Source organism: Schistocerca cancellata, chromosome 8, assembly GCF_023864275.1.
Source record: "Schistocerca cancellata isolate TAMUIC-IGC-003103 chromosome 8, iqSchCanc2.1, whole genome shotgun sequence".
Lineage (NCBI taxonomy): Eukaryota > Metazoa > Arthropoda > Insecta > Orthoptera > Acrididae > Schistocerca > Schistocerca cancellata.
In genome coordinates this window covers 68,265,139-68,286,268 of record NC_064633.1, presented here as the reverse complement: position 1 = coordinate 68,286,268, position 21,130 = coordinate 68,265,139, and the positions used below count along the sequence as shown (strand labels likewise).

The 21,130-nt window shown below is 40.8% G+C and overlaps 1 protein-coding gene across 1 annotated transcript in view; it reads right to left on the bottom strand.

Annotated features, from left to right (window-relative positions):
* LOC126094476 (N(4)-(Beta-N-acetylglucosaminyl)-L-asparaginase-like) overlaps window positions 1-21,130 on the bottom strand; it is a 151,752-nt gene that overhangs the window by 80,011 nt on the left and 50,611 nt on the right. Inside the window, exon 2 of the mRNA XM_049908868.1 lies at window positions 2,718-2,874. Within this exon, the coding sequence (XP_049764825.1) occupies window positions 2,718-2,874 (157 nt within the window). The remainder of the gene's footprint in view (window positions 1-2,717; window positions 2,875-21,130) is intronic.

The window sequence follows — 21,130 nt, the reverse complement described above, 5'->3', positions numbered from 1 at the left end:
ATAAAAAGGCGAGGCCTTCTCAAAACTACCTTCTTTCCTTTTTACTACTAAAAGCACATTCTGATTACCATCCTGTGCTCTGTTACTCTTTACTGCTGCGTGCTGCCTTACTCTCGCGTATGGAGGGCTGGCTACCCAAGCCCTCTTTTTATTTGAGGTGTTAGTACCTTCCAGTGGCCCACCCATTCCACTGGGAAGAGGAAAGGAGGGTTTCGAAGGATCCATTTCAGTCTCATGAGCAGCTAGGGAAATAAGGCTACTTAGACAGAGCCCCGAGTGCCTGAGCAAGCCTTATACAACTGAGGTATGACAGGTTCCCCAGAGGTCACCTGCTAATGACTGTTCCACCTCAACAGCCATTCATCCCATCAGCGTGCAGCACACCTTGAGATTGAGGGATTTTTTTATAGAGGTTTATTCCATCCTCGCAATCCAGGCGGTCAAGCCAAGATCCCTGTTCCCTGAGACACACAACGTTCCACCACCGCACCGCACAGTGGTTGCTGAAGCATGCCCAGAGCTTACGGTGAAGGGGACTGGCAGCGCTAACCAGTCCCCACAAACCCAGGGTCACCAAGCCCATACCCAGAAAATGAATGCTAGATGCTTATGATAGTTTCCACAGTCAAACTTTATCTCGAAACCTGGCAGAAAATCCAAAGAGATTCTGGCCATATGTGAAGTACACCAGCGGCTAGACACAATCAATGCCGTCTCTGCACGATAGCAATGGAGATACAATCGAAGATAGTGCTGCCAAAGCAGAGTTACCAAATATAGACTTCCAAGATTCCTTCACCAAATGTGATGACATAAATATTACAGAATTCAAATCAAGAACAGCTACGATAGCAATGGAGATACTATCGAAGATAGTGCTGCCAAAGCAGAGTTACCAAATATAGACGTCCAAGATTCCTTCACCAAATGTGATGACATAAATATTACAGAATTCAAATCAAGAACAGCTACGATAGCAATGGAGATACTATCGAAGATAGTGCTGCCAAAGCAGAGTTACCAAATATAGACGTCCAAGATTCCTTCACCAAATGCGATGACATAAATATTACAGAATTCAAATCAAGAACAGCTACCAATATGAGTAACGTAGAAGCAGATATCCTTGGAGCAGTGAAGCAACTTAAATCACTTAAGGTGGTCTCGCGGTTAAGGCGCTCAGTCCGGAACCGCGCGACTGCTACGGTCGCAGGTTCGAATCCTGCCTCGGGCATGGATGTGTGTGATGTCCTTAGGTTAGTTAGGTTTAAGTAGTTCTAAGTTCTACGGGACTGATGACCTCAGATGTTAAGTCCCATAGTGCTCAGAGCCATTTGAACCAAATCACTTAAAAAAAGCAAGTCTTCTGGTCCAGATTGTATACAAGTTAGGTTACTTTCACAGTGTGCTGATACAATAGCTACGTACTTAACAATCATATACAACTGTTCACTCAATGAAAGATCCTTACCCAAAGACTGGAAAGTTGCACAGGTCGCACAAATATTCGAGAAATGTAGTAGGAATAATCCACTAAATTACAGGCCCATATCATTAATGCTGATATGCAGCAGAATTTTGGAACATATATTGTGTTCAGACATTATGAATTACCTTGAAGAAAATGGTCTATTGACACACAGTCAGCATGGAATTAGAAAACATCGTTCTTGTGAAACACAACTACCTCTTTACTTGGACAAAGTGTTGAGTGCTATTGACAAGGGATTTCAAATTGGTCCTGTATTTCTGGATTTCCAAAGGTTTTTGACACTGTAGCACACAAGAGGCTTGTAGTGAAATTGTGTGCTTATGGAATATCGTCAGTTATGTGAGAGGTCACAGTTTGTAGTAACTGACAGAAAGTCATCGAATAAAACAGAAGTGATTTCTGGTATTCCCCAAGGTAGTATTATAGGCACTTTGCTGTTCCTTATTTATATAAACTATTTTGGAGACAACCTGAGCAGCTGCTTAGGTTGTTTGCAGATGATGCTGTTGTTTATCAACTAGTAAAGTCATTAGAAGATCAAAACAAATTGCAAAATGGTTTAGAAAAGATATCTGTATGGTGTGAAAATTGGCAACTGACCCTAAACAGCAAAAAGTGTGAGGTCATCCACGTGAGTGCTAAAAGGAATCCATTAAGCTTCGATTACAAAATAAATCAGTCAAATCTAAAGGCCATAAATTCAACCAAATACCTAGGAATTACAATTACAAACAACTTAAATTGGAAAGAACACACAGAATATGTTGTGGGGTAGGCTAACCAAAGACTGTGTTTTATTGGCAGGACACTTAGAAAGTGCAACAGACATCCTAAAAAGACTGCTTTCACTACATTTGTCCTGAAATGATACAGGATTTTGGGTGGATATAATTAAAACAAAGGCATTTTTTGCTGCGGCAGAATCTTCTCATGAAATTGCAGTCGCCAACTTTCTCCTCTGAACATGAAAATATTTTGTTGATGCCAACCTATATAGGGAGAAATGATCACCATAATAAAGTAAGGGAAATCAGAGTTCACATAGAAAGAAATAGGTGTTCATTTTTTCCGCACGCTATACGAGATTGGAATAATATAGAATTGTGAACGGGGTTCAATGAACCCTCGCCAGGCACTTAAATGTGATTTGCAGAGTATCCATATAGATGTAGATTCTTTTTCAAGAATAGCTGAAACACTTGATACTCTATCAAATTCAACTTACCCATCCATTAACATGGCATCTAATGTAGTTTCCCCATTCTCATCTGGACTTCCACCAAAACCAACAGTTCCATCGCACTGTTCTTCCTCACACACTGTGCAGCCCATTTCGACAGCATCCAGAGCAGACAATTTCTGTTGGTATATTGCTTCCCATGCTGAAAGAAAAAGAAGAACACCTAAGTAATTCTGAGAACAAGAATTGCAACACCATCTCAAAGCACTTCCACACAACACTCTCTGGAAGCTCTATGTAAGAAATTGCAACCTTATGCTCTAGATTTAAACACATGGTATTATGTCATAAGGTATTAGTATAAAAACACAAATTTATTCAGTGTTGCAAATTTAATTTTTAGAGCAGCTGTTGATTACCTTTACATCATTCTCTATGAACCTAAAAGGAAAATAACAATATTATGAAAAGGAAAGCTGCTATTCATCATATAATGGAGATGTTTAGTTGCAGAGAGGCACAACAAAAAGACTGTCAAAAATAAAGCTTTCGGCCAGAAAGGTCTTCATCAAAAATAGACGACACACACACACACACACACACACACACACACACACACACACACACACACACAAAAAAAAAACTGCAGTCTCAGGCAACTGAAGCCACACAGCAGCAGCAGCACCTCTGCATTATGGGAGTGGCGACTGGGTGGGGGTAAGGAGGAGGTTGGGGTGGGGAGGAGGAGGGATAGTAGGGTAAGGAATGGGAGCAGTGAAGTGCTGCTGGGGAGCATGCAGGGATGAGGTGGAGAGAGGATAGGACAGCTATGTGCAGTTGGGAGGTTAGACGGAGGGTGCGGGTGAGGTGGGGAGGGGAGCGGAGGGGGGGCGGGGCAACGGAAAAGGACAGAAGTAAAAAGACTGGGTGCGATGGTGGAATGAGGGTGTTGTAGTGCTGGAATGGGAACAGGGAAGGGGCTGGATGGGTGACGACAATGACTAACGATGGTTGAGGCCAGGAGGGTTACGGGAACATAGGATATATTGCAGGGAAAGTTCCCACCTGCACAATTCAGAAAATCTGGTATTGGTGGGAAGGATCAATATGACACAGGCTGTGAAGCAGTCACTGAAATGAAGGATGTCATGTTTTGCAGCGTGCTCAGCAACAGGGTGGTCCACTTGTTCCTTGGCCAGTTTGTCGGTGGCCATTCATGCAGACAGACAGCTTGTTGGTTGTCTTGCCCACATAGAATGCAACACAGTGGTTGCACCTTAGCTTGTAGATCAAATGACTGGTTTCACAGGTAGCCCTGCCCTTGATGGGGTAGGTGATGTTTGTGACCAGACTGGAGTAGCTCATGGTTGGAGGATGTATGGCACAGGTCTTGCATCTAGGTCTATTACAGGGTATGAGTAATGAGGTAAGGGATCGGGAGCAGGGATTGTGTAGGGATTGACGAGTATATTGTGTAGATTCGGTGGAATACCATGTGCGATGAGTGGGAAGGATAGTGGGCAGGACATTTCCCATTTCAGGGTATGTCGAGAGGTAGCCAAAACCCAGGCAGAGAATGTAATTCAGTTGCTCCAGTCCTGGGTGGTACTGAGTTACGAGGGGAATGTTCCTCTGTGACCAGACAGTGGGACTTTTGGAAGTGGTGGGAGACTGGAAAGATAGGGCACAGGAGATTTGTTTTTGTACAAGGTTGGATGGATAATTACGGTCTGTGGAAGTCTCAGTGAGACCCTCAGTATATTTCGAGAGAGGCCGTTCATCCCTGCAGATGTGACGACCACAAGTAGCTAGGCTGTATGGAAGGGACTTCTTGGTAGGGAACGGGTGGCAGCTGTCGAAGTGGAGGTATTGTTGGTGTTTAGTAGGTTTGATATGGACAGATGTACTGATGTAGCCAACTTTGAGGTGGAGGTCAACATCTAGGAAGGTGGCTTGTTCGGTTGAGTAGGACCAGGTGAAACAAATGGGGGAGAATCTGTTGAGGTTCCGAGGAATGTGAATAGGGTATCCTCACCCTCAATCCAGATCGCAAACATGTCATCAATGAATCTGAACCAGAGAGGGGTTTAAGATTCTGGAGGTTTAGGAAGGATTCCTCTAGATGGCCCATGAAAAGTTTGGCATAATTGATGCCATACAGGTGCCCGTAGCAGTACCCCAGATTTGTTTGTAGGTAATGCCTTCAAAGGAGAAGTAATTGTGGGTGAGGATATAGTTGGGCATGACAACTAGGAAGGAGGTGGTTGGTTTGGAATCCATCAGGACTTGGGAAAGGTAGTATTCACTAGCAGTAAGGCCACCAGCTTTAGGGATGTTAGTGTTAAGGGAGGTGGCGTCAACAAATTGCACTATACAGCTGCTGCCTCAAAATTAAAAGCTATGGATTCCAATTACTATTTTCTGGCCAAAGATGAAATTCCCTTAATAATTTTTGGAATGGGTGCATATGTCCATATAGAAAAATTCTACAGTAAACTTCATTGACTTAAAATTGACACACGATTCTTGTCAGCACTTCTTGTTGTTTTATGATTTTTTATCTAAGTATGTTAGTTGTTAAGTACGGCAGTTTAGGATTCAAAAGTAGGCCTAAATCTAACATTGCTTTACTAGACATAGTCCTACTTACAGTAGCAACCCTTGCCAATTTCTAATAACCTGGCTAGCTTAAGGGAGAGGGAGAAAGTGGGGGAGGCAGAGAGAGGGAAGAAAGGATCCTGTAGTTTGACATGGTAACTGAATAAAAAGTCTTCTCAGAAGAAATTAATTCCTGGTGAACTGAAAAACGCACATTTTTTTGCACTATTCTATAATGAAATTCACAATTTCCAAAAGATAGAGTATGCATGCACTTCTAATATTAGGTTGTCCCTCTAATTAAAATCATACATTTTTTCTATACATTTGGGGATAATTTTGGTGACTACTGCGGTATTGACAGCATCTTCATCAACTACCATACCCAGTGTGCCATGCACCACTCACAGCTACGCAAGATATGGCACTTTTAAATCGCCCCTTGGTAAAGCCATCCTTTGATCGTTTGGTGTCTCCAATGAGGGGCACCATGCATACACACCACTAGATAGTCAAATCGCATGACATCACTGTTCCAGACACTCATTGGCTGGCACACCCTCTTAAGGCCGGTATTACACTATCAAATTTCTTTGGCAAAGATATTTGACAAAGATACTGGACAAAGAAATTTGATGGTGTAATAGGGAACTTTGTCAAATGTCATCAAATATTTGATCAAATCTAGGGCCTCACTGTAGATTTGATCAAAGAAGTCACTTGTCTTCTGTTCACTGCAATGTGACATGTTACCACGTGGAACACTAGCATCGCTGCAGCATCTGTCATCTGTAGTGTTTTTTATAAACATTGCTGATAAATACAATTGGTGTGTACCGACAACTACAAAATTAATAGAGACTTATAAAGCTGGTGAGGAGCTTTACAACATGAGGCACCCTGAATACAAAAATAGGTTAAGAAGATTGGAGACCTAACCCAACCCAACCCTCTCCTGTAGCAAGGAATTGGAGTGTTACAGTGAGCCCGTCTTCTGCAGATATAGCAGTTCTTAAGTGAATACTGTGCTTTGTGATATGAGGATACACTTCACTGAGCACATACAGAAATGTATGCTCATCCATTCTTAAGTAATTGATGTACAACTTGACATCCTCCACTATAAGCTCACGTAACAAGTTTTGTTGAATGCTTTTACTGTGTTGTCATAAAACCCATGGCTTCACGAAGGTACATTTCCTTTTCTTCCCCCACTTCTCTTCTGCAGGCGCACACAGTGCAATTGTGGTACATGCAACTGCTGCGGTTAATAACAAGTTGTTGTCAGCCATCTTGAACTTTGACAAAAAATATGACAGTGTAATACCCCTTTTTAGTACCACGTCAAAGATCTTTGTCAAATATATTTGATGAATATTTGATCACATCTTTGATCAAATCTATGACAAAGAAATTTGATAGTGTAATACTGGCCTAAGCAACTGTAGTTCACAGCTCACCCCTATACTGTGCATCAAAAGACTTATCAGCTTTAGTGTGGAAGACTGCAGTAAGCACAATACATCCCATGTAGCACAACATACTAAACATCACTAATATTCAGAGATTTATACATGTGTACCAGCATTCAAGATTATTTAGTTCTATCTAAATCATTACTATCATTGTACATAATTCATCAGCACAGAAGAACCTACAGCATTCACAATTAGTATAACTCAATTATTAATTGTACATAGTGTAAATAAACTTATTAATGTGTTACCTTTTCTGTACATGTCAGATCATATTTATTGGCCACATGAATTACCAGTACAATTGACATCAGCTGTTGATGGCAGTGCTCAATGACTTATCAGTAATATTTTCATAGTATTTGTGTGTGTAGAACTTATCTGTATTTCAATATTGTGAAAAGGAAAGTTGCTACTCACCAAACAGCAGAGATACTGAGTTGCAGATAGGTGCAACAAAAAGACTGCCACCTATCTGTGACTCAGTATCTCCATTACATGGTGAGTAGCAACTTTCCTTTTCACAATATTGTACATTCCATCCTGGATTTTCCTTTGTTTGATTATCTGTATTTCAAGTATCTTAAATTTGTGTATGCAATGGCACCTTGTGGACAGAAATCCCTCAGTGCACTTATTCAGTTTCAAACCCAATAAATTACCTCCTTGCTCACTGCTATTGGCAGATTGATGGATGTGCAACAAACTCATCAAACCCCAATAACTGAAGCGCACACTACCAATGGCCAGGTTGCACCACCTCCTCCCTTCTGCTCTTTTGATGCCAGACAAGAGGAATGCACAGAGTACCGCCTGCAGCCAGAACAACAATTTACAGCATACAGCATATCAAGTGAATGATAATGCTCTTATTTTTTTATGGGAGGGACTGCATATTTTCTGATTGTGTCCAAAGTTGTTCCCTCAGAGTTTTATTCCCTACCCTATGAAGACATTGTTAGCAAGCTCAATGACTTCTTTGAAGCACAAATTCATGTAGCTGCTGCTCAATTCAAATTTTTTATATGCTTTATCATTATAATCAACCTTGTAAGGAAAGGACCACTGAACTCAAGTGCATCACTAGGAACTGCTCTCACACAGTCTCATTTCAAGACAAAATGCTTCACAATGCCACGTTTCAAAACCTTGCCGATATCAGAATACACACTGGAATTATAAAGCATCACAATTCTGGCCTCCATGACATACTTAAAGTAACTGATGCTCAGGAAGATCAATACTTTGCAGAACTTGACTTACTGTGCCTGCTGTTGCAATACTGACTGCACATAGCTCAAAGTGGCCACAGTGTCGAAGAGCAAACAACAACCGCCAATTCAATCAACAACATGTATACGGCATGGGACAGTCAGCCAGTTCCTCGGCTAAATCAAACCTACTGATGTCTTGTTTGAAATGTTATGTAACACATGACCACAAAAACTGCTTTCTCTACCACATGGAATATCGACACTGCCATAAATCAGAAGACATGTAGAAAGGGCACATATAAATGCAATGAAAAGTAAATCCTGTTTAACAAAAATCTTGACTTGAGAAAGTGGAAATAAATATGATCTCCCATTCTGAATCTGTATTCACTCATCCTGGCAATCGACACAGGTTCTATGGACAAAAGCAACGTATCTGCACAATGAAACGCCCAGTGCAAAACCTGCCACATTCCACCAAGCTTTCTTCGAATAGATGTACAGCTAAATACTTCACCAGTTGCAACTTTGATGAAGAAAGTCTTCCACAAGTCAGAACAGATGTTGTTGTTGTTGTGGTCTTCAGTCCTGAGACTGGTTTGATGCAGCTCTCCATGCTACTCTATCCTGTGCAAGCTTCTTCAGCTCCCAGTACCTACTGCAACCTACATCCTTCTGAATCTGCTTAGTGTATTGATCTCTTGGTCTCCCTCTACGATTTTTACCCTCCACGCTGCCCTCCAATGCTAAATTTGTGATCCCTCGATGCCTCAGAACATGTCCTACCAACCGATCCCTTCTTCTAGTCAAGTTGTGCCACAAACTTCTCTTCTCCCCAATCCTATTCAATACCTCCTCATTAGTTACGTGATCTACCCACCTTATCTTCAGCATTCTTCTGTAGCACCACATTTCGAAAGCTTCTATTCTCTTCTTGTCCAAACTAGTTATCGTCCATGTCTCACTTCCATACATGGCTACACTCCATACAAATACCTTCAGAAACGACTTCCTGACACCTAAATCTATATTCGATGTTAACAAATTTCTCTTCTTCAGAAGAGATAGGGGCATTCAAATTGTTCATCTCTCTGCATATTTGCAATAAATCTGCCCCATTTCAGTTAGATACTGGTGCTTCATTCACATTGATTAATCAAAATGCTTATGAGCAACTGGGACACCTTCAGCTACAAAACTCATGGTTGTACTTCACAGCCTAAAACTGCAGAAGTATCTCTGGTCCTCAAACGTGTACTTTGCAAGCAAAATATGGAAATAATACTATATCAGTGCCTTTTGCAGTAGTTCATTCACATTCTAGTCCCAATATTTTTGGCATGGATGCCTTTGAGTTATTCAGTTGCTATATTCAGGACAATGTACACACTATTGAAATGCAATATTCCCATGCCTGTATTCCAGGAATGTGTGAAAAATATGGACATTTGTTCGATGGCACAATGGGAAATGCAAAGAATGTTTGCACCTAATTATGCTCAAGGACAATGCAAAACTTAGGTTTTACTGTGCTCGTCCAATGCCCCATTCCATTCACGATGAAGTTGCTTCAGAACTCCACAAATTAGAACAAAATAGGGTTTTGAAACCTGTTTCTGCAAGTCTGTGGACACCTCCCCATATGATCACAAGAAAAACAAATGGGAAGATCAGACTTTGTCCCAACAGCTTAAGCTCAAACAGTGATTGATTCCTATCTGCTTCCACTTGTTGACTAGCTTATGGATCACCTAGCAGATGGTTGATTATTTTCCAAAATGATTTGGCCGATCCTTGTCTTCAACATCCCCTGGATGAGCCCATGCATTATTTCAATGTTTTTTTGAACAGGTGATGTCAAAAGTCCTGTCCTACTCAAATTATTTAGGTGATATCATTGTATCCACACAAATATTGGAAGAGCATCCCAGAAATTTGGAATCTCTTTTTAAGGTTTTAACTGATGCAGGACTCAGGTGTAATTTAGAGAAATGTTCAATTTTCAATAATGAAACAAACTTGTGGCAATTGATTGACAACACAGTGCTCATCCCTCAACTAAGAGTTTAAAAACCACACAGACATTACCTTCTCCTACAAATGTATGACAACTCCATGCTGTTCTTGGCAAATTGACATACTATAGCAAATTCATTCCAAATACAGCACAAATCACCACCCTTCTGCAATACCTATGAAGTAAAAATATTCTTTTTAAATCCTTGGACAAGGAATAACCTTTTCAGAAATTGAAACATGCATTACTTAGCCACCCACATCTTACATATTTTGATCCATAAAAACCAGTAGTGCTTGTATCTGACAGATATTCCCATGGAATAGCAGTATTTTTATCTCACAAGGTTGGCATTCATTTCTAAGATGTTGAACAAAGCCCAAGTCAGCTACAGTCATATGGAAAAGGAAGCTTCAACCATAATTTATCGTGACACAAGACTTCATCAAAATCTGTATGATAGAGAATTTTATCATATGACTCATCTGACTGACTGCTCTGTCATTGGGTGAAAGGTGTATCTAATTGTACACCACAGAAGCTGCAATTTCATCACTGTTTCTTTCCAACTATCAACATGAAATTTTTTGTCACACTACAGAACAGCATGCAAACACATGTGCTCTGTCTTGCTTACTTATTGGAAATGTTCCTAATTTTAATACATCAGAATTTTCTTATCTTCAAACTGACCATTCTGATTCACAATCACTGCAAGCTTTGCCCATCAATTTTTGGAAGATTTCACAGGCTACTGAATGTTATCAGCGACTACAAGTGCCCAAATGCTACATTTAGATGGGCCAGTCTCATAATCCAGAGTCAATCTTAGATGAAGTATTTTGCCAATACAACGCACAACACAACAGCCTCTCTCTCCAGAATGATGTAATGGCACTGCATTCTCTTTACGAACAAATGCGAGTCCTGATCCCCACATCTTGGCAACAAGAGGTGTTGAAATGGTTACATAGATGTCACTGGGGAATAGTTCAAACTAGGCAGCAAGTGCATCAGCACTGTACATAGCTTGGGCTGGATAAACAAACGGAACACATGATCACCATGATTCCCCATTGCCATGAAAACTGCCTAACCAGTCAGCATTCCACCAAGACTTTTTCAGTTGACCTCAACACTATGGTCGTTGGCAGCATATCCATTTTGCTTTTGCTGATCCTTTCTAGAACACAGGATGGCTCATTACTATGGATGCATAAAGCAAATATTCTTTTGTCATTCCAGTGCATTCAACTATTAGCATAAGCACTATCAAGGCACTCGCTTCAGTCTTTTGCTTAGGTTTGCCACTTACAATTGTTTCAGACAACTGTCTTTAATTTCCTTTGCAAGAATTTGAACATTTTGTCAACAAAATGGAATTCAACATATCTGAATATCATCATTTTTTCCTCAACTGAATGGTGAAGGCAAACCTTTCATTTGCATTTCCAAGGCTCAGATGTCCAAACGTCACACTTTGAATTCGAAGGAAAATGTATTATTGTTTTTCAGCACCTATCACACTATGGCTGCTCACAATACTCTGCCACAGAACTCTTATATGGTCATCACCACTGCACTCTGCTGCATCCCTTTCACCCTCGCCAATCTGTTTCCAATGTTGACTTCAAATCAAAATTCCACATGAAGGAAAAGTTTTCTATTGTGTCTATAACAAGCCTCACAACTAGTAATCTGACATCATGCCTCACATGTCTGGCCACGCTCGTTATATCAGTCACAGCGCATCTGGCATCCATCGGTTGCACTATGACCGACTTTGTTTCCATGATTATAGTGATCCTCTCCCAGTTCTCTGTCATGCTACCTGCAACCCAGCCTGTTGCCCCTAAGCAGCACTTGCTGATGCTGCACATCTGGGTGCTTGGGTATTCAGACGACTCTGCCATGGAGATCAAGCCATGCCCACTACTGCAGCCACTGCTGCAGGCACCACACCCATCGCCATTTGTAGCAATGGTAGCCACAGTCATTGAACCTACACCAGCTGTACCATTTTCTACACTATTAGCAGTGCCAATTCTGCACTTACCTGTGCTGTTGGATGGACATCCTACCTTCAGCTTCTTGGCAGATGTTCCCATTGGTTCACAAGATAAATGTTGGGACATGGGTTAGCTGGTGCCATCTGGCATCATACCACAGCAAACACCATCAGTAGCAGACCCTTGTGCCGCCGCCCCCCCCCCCCTCCCCCCTCCAACCCATCATCACCCACACTCTCACTAAAATGACAATGGTGCAGAATTTGGGGAGGAGGGAATGTAATATCAACGGCATCTTCAGCAACCACACCCAGTACACTGCGCACCACTCACACCTAGTCAAGAAATTACACTTTTAAATCTCCCACCATCGTGTCATCGGGCAAGGCTGCCCTTACATTGCTCACCATCTCCGATACGGGGCGCCACTCCTACCCATCACCAGAGGACGCAAATCCACATTACCTCATTTCAAGCAGCACACATAGGCCAGTCCATCCTTTTAAGCAACCATAATTCAGAGTTCACCCAATACTGTGCACCTATAGGCTTACCAATATTAATGTGGAAGACTGCAGTGAGGACAATGCATCAAATGTAACATGACAGGACTAAACATTACTAATACTCAGTGACTTCTATAAGTGTGTCAGCATTCAAGACTATTTGATTGTATCCAGAAAATTACTATCATTGTGTATAACTCAGCAGCACAGAAGACCCTACAGCAATCAAAGCACGTATAACTCAACTGTTTAGTGTAGACAGCATAAATAAACTCATTTATGTGTTATGTTTCTGTCCACCCCCCTTCCCAATGAACCATGCGTCTTGCCGTTGGTGGGGTGGCTTGTGTGCCGCTGTGATATGGATAGCCGTACCATAGGAGCAACCACAATGGAGGGGTAACTGTTGAGAGGCCAGACAAACTTGTGGTTCCTGAAGAGGGGCAGCAGCCTTTTCAGTAATCGCAAGGCCAACAGTCTGGATGAGTGACTGATTTCACTTTGTAACACCAACCCAAATGGCCTTGCTGCGCTGGTACTGCGAACACTTGAAAGCAAGGGGAAACTACAGCCATAATTTTTCCAGAGGGCATGCAGTTCTACTGTATGGCTAAATGATGATGGTATCCTCATGGGTAAAATATTCCAGAGGTAATTCCCCCATGTGGAACTCCAGGCGAGGACTACTCAGGAGGAGGCAGGATGTCAAATCAAACAACTTTCAGCCGTTCAATTTCCAAACTGTTATTTGATTTGGCTATCAGTTTCGGCAATTTACTATGCCACCTTCAGGTCTCCTGACCGACGTGTAGGAAGATTTCAACCTCAGTACAGTCAAAGTAGGGGCCACAATTCAAATACTGGCATCTGTAGATTTCTGGTCAATACAATGGTTACTTCAACCATCATCTGCCGACTGTAGTAAATTGCCGAAACTGATAGCCAAATAAAATAACAGTTTGGCAATTAGATGGCTGAAAGGTGTTCGATTTGACATCCTGTATCGAATAGTTGAGTCCCGCAATGATCTCTGAAAAGACGGACATACATAGGCTACTCAGGAGGATGTCGTCATCAGGTGAAACAAAACTGGCATTCTACAGACCAGAGCATGGAATATTAGAGCTCCTAATTGGGCAGGTAAGTTAGAAAATTTAAAAAGGAAAATGGCTGGGTTGAAGTTAGATAGTGAAAATTAGTAAAGTTTGGTGGTAGAAGAAACAGTACTTCTGGTGAGATGAATACAAGGTTATAAATACAAAGTCAAATAGGGGTAATACATGAGTGGGTTTAATAATTAATAAGAAAATAGGAATGCGGGTAAGCTACTATGAACAGCATAGTGAGCACATTATCATAGCCAACATAGAAACAGAGCCCATACCCACACCTACCACAGTAGTACACGCTTATACTCCAACTAGCTCCGTAGATGGTGAAGAAATTGAAGAAATGTATGATGAGATAAAAGATATTATTCAGGTAGTTAAAGGAGATGAAAATTTAATTGCGATGAAAGACTGGAATTCGACAGTAGGAAAAGGAAGAGAAGAAAAAATAGTAGGCAAATACGGACAGGGGGAAAGGAATGAAACAGGAAGCGCATGGCAGAATTTCACACAGATCATAATTTAATCATTGCAAACACTTGGTTTAAGAATCATGGAAGAAGTCTGTATACATGGAAGAGACCCTGAGATACTGGAAGGTTTCAGACTGATTATATAATGGTTAGACAGAGATCTAGGAACCAAATCTTAAATTTTAAGACATTTCCAAGGGCAGATGTGGATTCTGACTACAGTTTATTGGTTATGAGCTGTAGATTAAAACTGAAGAAATTGGAAAAAGCAGATGGTACCTGGAGGCTATTAAGAGTTTTGGAAGGAGCATTAGGCAACTGCTTACTAGAACAGGGGAGAGGAATAAAGAGAAGATGACTGGATACTTTTACGGGATGAAATAGTGAAGGCAGCAGAGAATCAAATAGGTAAAATGACAAGGCCTACTGGAAAAACTTGTGTAACTTAAGAGATATTTAATTTAACTGATGAAAGGCAAAAATTAATAAATGCCGCAAATGAAGCAAGTAATACAAACATTTAAAAAATTAAACTGACAGGAAGTGCAAAATGGCTAAGCAGAAATGGCTAGAGGACAAATGTAAGCATCTACAAGCATGTTTCACTAGGGGAAAGATAAATACTGCCTACAGGAAAATTAAAGAGGCCTTTGGGAAAAAGGAAAGCAGCTGTACGAATAGCAGGAGCTCAGATGGAAAACCAGTCCCAAGCAATGAAGGGAAAGCTGAAAGGTGGAAGGAGTACACAGAGGTTCTATACAAGGGAGATGAACTTGAAGGAAATATTAAAGAAAGGTAACTGGGTGTAGATGAGGATGAGAAGGGAGATGTGATACTGCAAGAAGAATTTGACAGAGCTATGAAAGATCTAAGCCAAAAAGGCTCCCGGGGTAGACAATATTCTGTCAGAACTAATGATAGCCCTGGGAGAGCCAGCCATGACAAAACTCTTCCATCTGGTGTGCAAGATGTATGAGACAGGTGAAATACCCTCAGACTTAATGAAGAATGTACTAATTCCAGTTATAAAGAAAGCAGTTGCTGACAGGTCTGTAAATTACCGAACTATCACTTTAATAAGTCATAGTTTCAAAATACTAACATAAATTCTTTACAGAAGAAGAAGAAGAAGAAGAAGAAGAAGAAGAAGAAGAAGAATGGAAAAACTGATGGAAGCCAACCTCAGGAAAGATCAGTAAGAATTCTAGAGAAATGTAGGAACACACAAGGCAATACTGACCCTACATCTTATCTTAGAAGATAGATTAAGAAAAGGCATACATACGTTTGTGGCATTTGTAAACTTAAGAGAAAGCTTTTGACAATGCTGACTGAGATACTCTCTTCAAAATTCTGAAGGTACCAGGATAAACTGCAGGGAGTGAAAGGCTATTTACAAACTGTACAGAAACCAGACAGCAGTTATAAAGAGTTGAGGGGCATGAAAGGGAAGCAGTAGTAGAGAAGGGTGTGATACAGGGTTGTGGCCCATCCCTGATGATGTTTACTCTGTACATTGAAGCAATAGGAAAAACCAAAGAAAAATTTGGAGTAGGAATTAAAGTTCAGGGAGAAGTATCAAAAAGAATTTTGTGAACAGCTTAAAATCAATTCAAAAGAACACTGGGTTATTATAATAAATGAGGTTAACTCACATGGAATGTTTTATTCTGATGAAAGTTTTAGTCATAATAGAAGGAAACATTCCACGAGGGAAAAATATACCTAAAAACAAAGATGATGTGACTTACCAAATGAAAGTGCTGGCAGGTCGACAGACACACATACGAACACAAACATACACACAAAATTCAAGCTTTCGCAACAAACTGTTGCCTCATCAGGAAAGAGGGAAGGAGAGGGAAAGACGAAAGGATGTGGGTTTTAAGGGAGAGGGTAAGGAGTCATTCCAGTCCCGGGAGCGGAAAGGCTTACCTTAGGGGAAAAAAGGACGGGTATACACTCGCACACACACACATATCCATCCACACATATACAGACCAATCTGGCTAGGGTGAAGGCATGTTTGCGGAGGGAATGTAAATAAAACTTAATGGGGTCGTTGTGGGGGTGTTGTGAGGGTGACATGGTATTAGAAGGTGGAAAGTTTAACATGAGGTTGAAATGAAAAAGAAAGATAGAAATATATGGGGAGAGATAAAGGTGAACTAGAAAGCAATTGGAGATCTGGTATGAAAAAAGGCGAAAAAGTGTTGGTTAAGTTGATCCTGTGGTGAACTTGGGTTGGTAGACAGCAATGTGCATAGAGGTTAGGTGGTTGTATTGCCGCTAAATCACGTTAAAGGACGGAGAAATTCGAGAAAATTTCGAAAAAACGTATTAAAGGAGTGGTGTTGTGGTGAAAGATTACGAAAATGGGGTTGACAATTGTAGAGATAATGACGTTAAAACCTGTGGGGAGCGGCTAAAATGATCAGTGATGTGCAAAAAACGGAAGTGGAAATAAAGTTACAGTTATTAGAACTAGCCGAAATGGTTGTTTAATACGTGAAAGCAGCTGTTATTGAACTAGAAACGGTGGATTTTATAGCAGCGGTAGTGTTGAAAGCGGAAAATAAAATTTTTTTGGTTATGGTTTGGAAGTGGGTTACGTATTGTTGAGCATATATAGGCGGGATAAAATTGTATAGTAGATTACGGTAAAAAGGGAAGGTGAATACAAAGTGAAACTACTGGTAAAAAACAGAAAGAGAAAATAAAGAGAAAAAAGAGAAATAAGACGACAGGAAAGATTTCGAAATGCAAAGGCGACAATAACAAACGTAATTGTTGGGTTCAAATTAATGATACAGTTATAATAGAAGGAAACATTCCACGAGGGAAAAATATACCTAAAAACAAAGATGATGTGACTTACCAAATGAAAGTGCTGGCAGGTCGACAGACACACATACGAACACAAACATACACACAAAATTCAAGCTTTCGCAACAAACTGTTGCCTCATCAGGAAAGAGGGAAGGAGAGGGAAAGACGAAAGGATGTGGGTTTTAAGGGAGAGGGTAAGGAGTCATTCCAGTCCCGGGAGCGGAAAGACTTACTTTAGAGGGAAAAAGGACGGGTATACACTCGCACACACACACATATCCATCCACACATATAGAGACCAAATGAAAGTGCTGTATATGTGTGGATGGATATGTGTGTGTGTGCGAGTGTATACCCGTCCTTTTTTCCCCCTAAGGTAAGTCTTTCCGCTCCCGGGACTGGAATGACTCCTTACCCTCTCCCTTAAAACCCACATACTTTCGTCTTTCCCTCTCCTTCCCTCTTTCCTGATGAGGCAACAGTTTGTTGCGAAAGCTTGAATTTTGTGTGTATGTTTGTGTTCGTATGTGTGTCTGTCGACCTGCCAGCACTTTCATTTGGTAAGTCACATCATCTTTGTTTTTAGAAAGTTTTAGTCATTTTGATTTAACATTTGCACTGAAGGTGAGAATATTTACAGTCTGTGTAAGAAAAGTTTTGTTTACTCTTGCTCAATAGGTAAACAGTTTTGATTTAACATTAGGCTTAAAGAAGAAAATAACTAAGATGTAACAGCAGCATTAAGTACGATCATGGGAATGAAATGGTAAAGGCAGCAAAGAAGGTATTACTGAAAAGACCAAAAGAGCTCCTGATACAGTAATGTGTCTCAGAAAAGCAACAGCAATGCAACTAGATTCTGCCTCTGACAGAAAATTCAAAGACTTTTTCATATCTCGATAATTATCATTTTTGAACTTTATGAGAGGTTTACAGTTGTACAGATTAAACAACATCGGGGATGGGCTACAACCCTGTCTCACTCCCATACCTACCACTGCTTCCCTTTCATGCCCCTCAACTAATAGCTGCTGTTTGGTTTCTATACAATTTGTAACTAGCCTTTCACTCCCTGCCCAAAAAATTCTGAAACTTTTTCCACAAAATTTTTCTATGTTTAACTTTTACTTATTGTGCATTGTCACCTTCCAACTACTCTCCTCCACAATTGATACATCGCTCCCAGCACTCTTTTCACTTTTGTAAGCAGTGAGCAAATTTTCTTTTATCTCATCTATTCTTGCAAATCTTCATCCTTTCAATGGTGTTTTCAACTTTGGAAACAGATAAAAGTCCGCAGAAGCCACGTCTAGGGGGGTGTGCGAAAGATGAGGCAGAGACGTGATTTCGTGGTTTTTTTTTTCCGAAATAGTCATGCGCCAACAGAGATGAATGTGGGAGTGCGTTATCGTGACGCAGGATCCATGAATTGCTCACAACATTTCAGGCCATTTCCTTCTCACTCTTTCACACACACATCACAACACATTCTGATAGTACCACTGATTAATATTTTGTCCTTGTGACAGAAATTCATGATTAACTAATCCTTCACAGTCAAAGAAAACTATCAGTATGGCTTTGAAAGTTCATCTGATCTGACGAGGTTTGTTTTTGTCTTTGAGAACCTTTCCTGACCCTTTGAGAAGATTGAACCTTTGTCTCAATATCATAACCATAGACTCATATCTCATGACCAGTTATGATTGTCTTAAGGAACATCTCATTCTTAGTTGGGTGATCCAAAAGCTCTTCACAGATTGCAAGATGAAGATCTTTCTGGTCTTAACTCACGAGCCGTGGGATGAACTTGGTGACAACATGATGCATTCCAAGATGATGCATCAGGATTTACTGAATACGATCCTACTGAAATGTTACATTCTTCTGCAATCTATAAGACAATTAGTCATCGATTGGCATGCACAATTTCATTGACGTTCCTTACATGAGCATCATCGATAGATGTCAAAGGGTATCCTGAACGAGGGTCATCTTTAATTTCCATCCATTCACTTTTAAAAAATGTGAACCATTCGTAACACCGAGTACAGCTCAGGCACTCATCGCTGTACACTTCCTGTGTCATTTGGGGTACCTCTGTAAAGGTTTTCATAAGTTTCACACAAAATTTAATGCAGATGCATTGCTCCTTGTAATCTACCCCCTCCTTCCTACATCCATCTATTGTCCACATTAAAGTCTTTTATGATGATTTGAGAGGAGCAAAGATTACAATAAACTTTGAAGTTCACTTAGCTTGTCATGCCGAGATGGATCCAGTTCTTCTTGTCTAGGGGTCTGATTCTTGAAAATACACTACTGGCCATTAAAATTGGTACACCATGAAGATGACATGCTACAGGTGTGAAATTTAACCAACAGGAAGAAGATGCTGTGATATGCAAATGATTAGCTCTTCAGAGCATTCACACAAGGTTGGTGCTTGTGGCGACACCTACAACGTGCTGACATGAGGAAAGTTTCCAACCAATTTCTCATACACAAACAGCAGTTGACAGGCGTTGCCTGGTGAAACGTTGTTGTGATGCCTCGTGTAAGGAGGAAAAATGCGTACCATCACGTTTCTGACTTTGATAAAGGTCAGATTGTAGCCTATCGTGATTGCGGTTTATCGTATCGTGACATTGCTGCTCGTGTTGGTTGAGAACAAATGACTGTTAGCAGAATATGGAATCGGTGGGTTCAGGAGGGTAATACGGAACGCCGTGCTGGATCCCAACGGCCTCGTATCACTAGCAGTCGAGATGACAGGCATCTTATCCGCATGGCTGTAACGGATTGTGCAGCCACATCTCAATCCCTGAGTCAACAGATGGGGACGTTTGCGAGACAACAACCATCTACAAGAACAGTTCGACGATGTTTGTAGCAGCATGGACTATCAGCTTGGAGACCATGGCTGCGGTTACCCTTGACGCTGCATCACAGACAGGAGTGCCTGCGATGGTGTACTCAATGATGAACCTGGGTGTATGAATGGCAAAATGTCATTTTTTCGGATGAATCCAGGTTCTGTTTACAGCATCATGATGGCCGCATTCGTGTTTGGCAACATCGTGGTGAACGCACATTGGAAGCGTGTATTCATCATCGCCATACTGGCGTATCACCCGGCGTGATGGTATGGGGTACCATTGGTTACACATCTCAGTCACCTTTTGCTCGCATTGACGGCTCTTTGAACAATGGATGTTACATTTCAAATGTGTTAAGACCCATGGCTCTACCCTTCATTCAATCCCTGCGAAACCCTACATTTCAGCACGATAATGCACGACTGCATGTTGCATGTCCTGTACGGGCCTTTCTGGATGCAGAAAATATTCTACTGCTGCTCTGGCAAGCACATTCTCCAGATCTCTCACCAACAGAAAACGTCTGGTCAATTGTGGCCGAGCAACTGGCTCGTCACAATACGTCAGTCACTACTCTTGATGAACTGTGGTATCATGGTGAAGCTGCATGGGCAGCTGTACTTATACACACCATCCAAGCTCTGTTTGACTCAACACGCAGGCGTATCAAGGTCATTATTACGGCCAGAGGTGGTTGTTCTGGGTACTGATTTCTCAGGATCTATGCACCCAAATTACCTGAAAATGTAATCACATGTCAGTTCTAGTATAATATATTTATCCAATGAATACCTGTTTATCATCTGCATTTCTTCTTGATGTAGCAATTTTAATGGCCAGCAGTGTTATATTTCCTCGCATTGTAGTGTATCATACAGTATATTGATTTTTAAGATTTAAAAACCTGAAATTACATTTTTTGCACAAAAAATATGTTCAATCACATCAGAGGTGTGCTTACAACTCCCACACACTGTGGAAATAACCATATTCCAAAGGGTTTACAATTTTTCTTAACAACTGAATTCCTATTAGTTTTATTTACATTATTAATTTCAATTATTATTTAATAAATGAATCCAGAAATAGACATAGTAAATGGTACAGGATTGCATAATAAATAATAGAAATTTTAAGTGTAACAATAATTCCTAAATTCACATTTTCTAAAAAAAAATTATTTTAACTGTACATTCAGAGCTAGTACTTATCGATTGTAACATCGAGACTAAAATTTTTTTTATAAAGTAATTCCTTTTCCATACCTGGGTCTGCTTCTGTCTGTGTATGTGCAGATGGATATGGGTGTGTGTGCGCGAGTGTATACCTGTCCTTTTTTCCCCCTAAGG